The sequence below is a fragment of the Ostrea edulis genome, chromosome 10, assembly GCF_947568905.1.
Source record: "Ostrea edulis chromosome 10, xbOstEdul1.1, whole genome shotgun sequence".
NCBI classification, from domain to species: domain Eukaryota; kingdom Metazoa; phylum Mollusca; class Bivalvia; order Ostreida; family Ostreidae; genus Ostrea; species Ostrea edulis.
Genome location: NC_079173.1, coordinates 5828759 through 5834557, shown reverse-complemented (window position 1 = coordinate 5834557; position 5799 = coordinate 5828759). Strand labels below are relative to the sequence as shown.

The 5799-nt window shown below is 37.6% G+C and overlaps 1 protein-coding gene across 1 annotated transcript; it reads right to left on the bottom strand.

Moving 5' to 3' along the window:
- Positions 1 to 2432: 2432 nt before the first annotated feature.
- LOC125666542 (uncharacterized) lies at positions 2433 to 5249 on the bottom strand. The gene is made up of 2 exons (XM_056151752.1): positions 5137 to 5249; positions 2433 to 4652 (listed from the first exon to the last, which is right to left on the bottom strand). The coding sequence occupies exon 2, from the start codon at positions 4621 to 4623 to the stop codon at positions 3016 to 3018; it is 1608 nt and encodes a 535-aa protein (XP_056007727.1). The 5' UTR covers positions 4624 to 4652; positions 5137 to 5249; the 3' UTR covers positions 2433 to 3015.
- Between the last annotated feature and the right edge of the window lie 550 nt (positions 5250 to 5799).

The window sequence follows — 5799 nt, the reverse complement described above, 5'->3', positions numbered from 1 at the left end:
AAATATGAAAGCCCTAGCTTCAATAGTTTAAGAGATATTTCAAAAATGTGTCCTATAATATATGTATCAACATATAACACTTTGATCCCCTACTCTGGCCCCAACCTACCCTGATTTCAAGAAACTTGAATCTGCACTAAGTTAGGAGGTTTCATGTAAATTTCAATTTTCCTGGCGCAGTGGTTCTTGAGAGGATTTTTAAATGACCCATATCTATGTTTGCATTTTCGTGATTATCTCCCTTTTGAGAAGGGAGTTGCCCTTTATTTGAACAAACATGAATCACCTTCAGTTAAGGATGCTTTTTGCTACGTTTGGTTGAAATTGGCCTAGTGGTTTTGGAGAAGAGTTCAAAAATGTGAAAAAGATTACAGACAAACGAACAACAGGTGATCACAAAAGCTCATTTGAGCGTTCAGCTCCGGTGAGCTAATAAACAATGTCGCAAACTTTGTTACAAAAGGGTCTTGCTACAAGGACTGCACGTAAGATATATGAAAGTCATCACTCACCATTCATAAGTTTTGAGCAAGGTTAATGTTTAGGAGATTTGAGTCAAACTTGGTCACCAGGTCAAAGGTCATACTTTCAAATTAAAAGTCATGTCATAAGGAATGTATGTACAAAACAAGAAAATTCAACCTCAATTAGTACAGGAGATATTGCCTAGGTTAGGTGTTGTTAAAATTGGATCATATTCCAATGCCAAGGTCACAGGTAAAACATACCCATGGAATCAAATGAAAAGAATTGCCATTATGAATTCATACACAAAATATGAATGCTATATCTTATAATTATAATTCAGGCAATATTGCTAGGTGCAGTATTGTTAAAAATGGGTCAAACTCCAATGTCAAGGCCATGACATAAAAAACTATTGCATTAAATGAAAGATTTTTTTCATAAGAAATCTACATATAGAATGTGAAATCCCTTCCTTAAATAGGTCAGAAGATATTGCCTTAATTAGGTCAAATTCCAAGGTCAAGACCATGACGACAATCACAATAACAATTCCGCCTATATAACGGGTCCCAATTAATTGTTGTAATGGACTAAGCCTAGTCAATGAGCTGACACACAGGCTGATCACTATAGAGCTCCCGCCTATATAACAGGGACCCTAATTAATTGTTGTAATGGACTAAGCCTAGTCAATGTACGGACATACAGGCTGATCACTATAGGACTCCCGCCTATATAACAGGGGCCCTAATTAATTGTTGTAATGGACTAAGCCCAGTCAATGTACAGACACACAGGCTGATCACTATAGGGCTCCCACCTATATAACAGGGGCCCTAATTAATTGTAATGGACTAAGCCCAGTCAATGTACAGACACACAGGCTGATCACTATAGGGCTCCCACCTATATAACAGGGGCCCTAATTAATTGTAATGGACTAAGCCCAGTCAATGTACAGACACACAGGCTGATCACTATAGGGCTCCCACCTATATAACAGGGGCCCTAATTAATTGTAATGGACTAAGCCCAGTCAATGTACAGACACACAGGCTGATCACTATAGGGCTCCCACCTATATAACAGGGGCCCTAATTAATTGTAATGGACTAAGCCCAGTCAATGTACAGACACACAGGCTGATCACTATAGGGCTTCCACCTATATAACAGGGGCCCTAATTAATTGTAATGGACTAAGCCCAGTCAATGTACAGACACACAGGCTGATCACTATAGGGCTCCCGCCTATATAACAGGGGACCTAATTAATTGTTGTAGCGGACTAAGCCCAGTCGATGTACGGACACACAGGCTGATCACTATAGGGCTCCCACCTTTATAACAGGGGCCCTAATTAATTGTTGTAACAGACTAAATCTGTCCTTTTGTAAAGAGTAATTCCTAATTACCGGTTCATTTAGTTATGATTTTAATTTGTGAGTGTTTATTTTGTAGAATTGTGGAGATTTAGATACGTGTTGTTTATTGACGTGATAAACAGAAGACTGTGACCTTGTATCTGAAGATCTATGAAGGAGGCTGGACGCTTGTGTTGTCACTCTCTGTCACAGTGCTACAAATCTAAGTAAGTACTCAGTAATAATGTAAGACTGTACACTAAATCATGTTTATCTATCTGTACTGACAGTAATAATGTAAGACTGTACACTAAATCATATTTATCTATCTGTACTGATAGTAATAATTTAAGACTGTACACTAAATCATGTTTATCTGTACTGACAGTAATAATGTCAGACTGTACACTAAATCATGTTTATCTATCTGTACTGTCAGTAATAATGTCAGACTGTACACAAATCATGTTTATCTATCTGTACTGACAGTAATAAAGTAAGATTGTACACTAAATCATTTTTATCTATCTGTACTGACAGTAATAAAGTAAGATTGTACACTAAATCATGTTTATCTATCTGTACTGACAGTAATAATGTAAGACTGTACACTAAATCATGTTTATCTATCTGTACTGACAGTAATAATGTAAGACTGTACACTAAATCATGTTTATCTATCTGTACTGACAGTAATAATGTAAGACTGTACACTAAATCATGTTTATCTATCTGTACTGACAGTAATAATGTAAGACTATACACTAAATCATGTTTATCTATCTGTACTGACAGTAATAATGTAAGACTGTACACTAAATCATGTTTATCTATAATATATACATTTAAGCATAACACAGATAACAAACAAAATAAAGTTCAATCAAACACTCATAAACAAACACACATTTAGTGTCCATGCAGGCGTTAATCTCAAACACTGGTGCAATTAACACAGCTGTAATCAACACAGGACTATAATTAACATCATGTTTATTACGGTAATCAACACAGAACCTTGTAGATGTGTAATTAACAATGGAGATATGTAATTAACACTGTGTTGGTAGATGTAATTAACACTGTATAGAGCTGTGTAATTAACACTGTGTTGGTAGATGTAATTAACACTGTATAGAGCTGTGTAATTAACACTATGTAGAGCTAAGTAATTAACACTGTGTTTATAGATATTGGATTTTCTTCACTTTAGCAGTGTAACACTCAGCCACAAAGAGGTTGTCTCTGATGTCCACACATAAACCCCGTGGACGGCGTAAATGACAGTGAATGTAACGGAGGAACTGTCCGTCCTGATCTAGGATGTGGATACGGTCATTGTAATGGTCTGCTGTCAGGATGTGACTATGGCTGTCTGTAGTGATGCCGTGTGGATTGAATGATTGCTCGGTATTAGAGGGATGACCAGTGTATCTAAATCGGAGTTTTCCTGACTGATTGACCACCACTACTGCTCTAGCTCCATAGTCAGCCACACAGATATCCAGGTTCTTGTTCTCACTGAGGTATTTAATGTAACCACCAGATGAGTAGAGAGGACGACCCTGATCATCAAACTGAATGCTTTGTTTCTCTGTGGAGCCGGAGTAACGCACGACTTTGTATTGTTTGTCATCATCACTGATCATGGTAACCAGGAGACCGTTAGCCGCGGTACAGCAGACATAGAGAGGTCTCCACCCCTGTAGTGTGATCACGGTCTGTATCTGTTTATTCTTAATTAAGTTTATAGTGGTATCATGATAGTCAGTATAAACAAGATCTCCGTCCCGTGTCACTGCTATGTCCCCCGGTGCGTTCCCTGACTTGGTTTGTATTGATGTCAGTAGTTTACTCTGGAGGTTCAGCAGCTCCATGGTGTTCTCCCCGCGTGTCCAGACTTGATCTTCACTCAGACAGCTAACACTGGTTAGAAGTTTATACCCAGTGTCTATGGTGGCGGTGACGCGCGGCTCATCAAGCAGTGGTTTGACTGTTGTAACGTATAGTGACGTTAAGGAACCAAACATCTCATTAAGTGTTTCTGTGTTAATTGCTGGAGTAGATAAGCTTGGTAATGTAGCTTTGATTGTAGGAGGCAGTTTATTGAATTCATTATTTCTAGATTTGTAAGTTGATGTTAAGGAGATGTCATTGGTGTCCAGGATGTTTTTCATTTCTAGAATGACCTGGTTGATTTCAGTCATTCTGTGCGTGATTTCATCCGCGTGTTTATCTAATAGAGAGAGATGCTTAGTTTTTATCTCTACAATGTCTGCTTTCCGTTTGTTGACAATGGCGGTGACCTCGCGATGCCAGACTTCTCCTTGTTGGTCAGCAGTTGTGGCCAGTTTTCCGTAATTTGTTTCTACTTCGGCTTTCTCAGTTTGGACAGCGGAGGAAATGTCCGTATATCGGGGGTAAATCTTCTTCTCGAGTTCTTCTAAATCTTTTTGTATGCGTTGTTTTTTAGAGCCGAGTTTTTCCAGAATATCTGATATATCGTGAGCTTTGTGTTTACCTGAGGAGATGCAGGTAGAACACACAGGAATGTGACAGCTCTCACAGTACATTTCGCAATCTTTTTCGACGTGTTTCAGACATTTTGAGTATTTGGGAGTAAACTTTCTGTGTAAATGATAGGGTGCGATTTTGTGTTTTTTAGAGGAATCTGAGAGATGTTTACTGACACAGTCAGTACAAAGATTGATATCGCAATGTTCACAGCAATACTGTAGGGGGTCAGTTTCACAGAGGTCACACAGTAGAACGTCCTGAGCACGCGGGTCCATCTCTGGGGTCAGGGGTCACGAGTAGTTTACTGTCAATAAAGGAAATTAATGAGCTTTAATATTAATTTGAACTGGTTAAAACATTTATATTTACATTAAATGCTGATTTGTTAGTAATAGATAATGTATCAAGGTTTTATCTTGATACAAGCACGCATCTTCCAATTTGACTTTAAAAGCTGTGTACATGTATTACACAAAATAAAAAATGGTTGTCTAGGTTTCAGAATTCTTGTTTGTAGCATACAGGAAATATACACAAAGGAAGAATGGGTTAATTTCTACAGAATTGGCGAGACTTATTCCAATTTTGATAAATAAAAATATGTTAAGAGCATGACATGTTTAATATAGATAGATATCCCCTCCTCCTCTGTGCTCTGAATTACATGAAATTAAGATGCTCACTGGTAAGCATATCTTAATAATTTTACTTATTTAAAACAATTTTCCGAAACATTTCTTACATTCTAGTTGTTGTGCAATGCGTATTGTAAAATAATGATGTCTAACCTGTAAATATCCTACACGCCCTCTGTACAGCCGCCTCGTCCTGGTATATTGACCTGATGATGATGAGTGAATTTAATGTGCGGGCTCAGCTCCACTATATATATGTAGACCTTCCGTCCTGTCACGTGATTTAAACGGGAAATGCGATCATTTACGCAAATTAACCAAACTCCATTAACATAGCCACTTAAACTTTTTAATGTAAACAATTAATACATTTATAACGGAGGGGGTATTGATGAAATACATATATAGACATAATTTGTCTTTAGACAAACAAATCGGTTACCTGTTTCGGGGCGGATTAAAAATAAAGCTTAGGTGGTGGTAGCAGCTACTCAAATTCCGCCATTAGATCCGCCACAGCTGTTTACTTGACCTTTTCATAATTAATGTTCCGTGAATTTCAGTTTCGATTTGAAAGGGCGAACGGATGTTCAATTATAATTTCCAGATATCGGAATATTTACACCAGTTTGTACCCCACTCGGGTCGTTGTTTAGCGGTGTTAATCAGTAGACCGAGGGAAAAAAATCTTCTATGTAAATATGTGTATGTATAACTACAGCAATTGTTTGTAAATTAGCAATTTTTCACATTTGTAAATAAATGTATTGAAATGTAAATGTGTCTAGTCAACTGATAGATAAGGAAAGGTTTCTC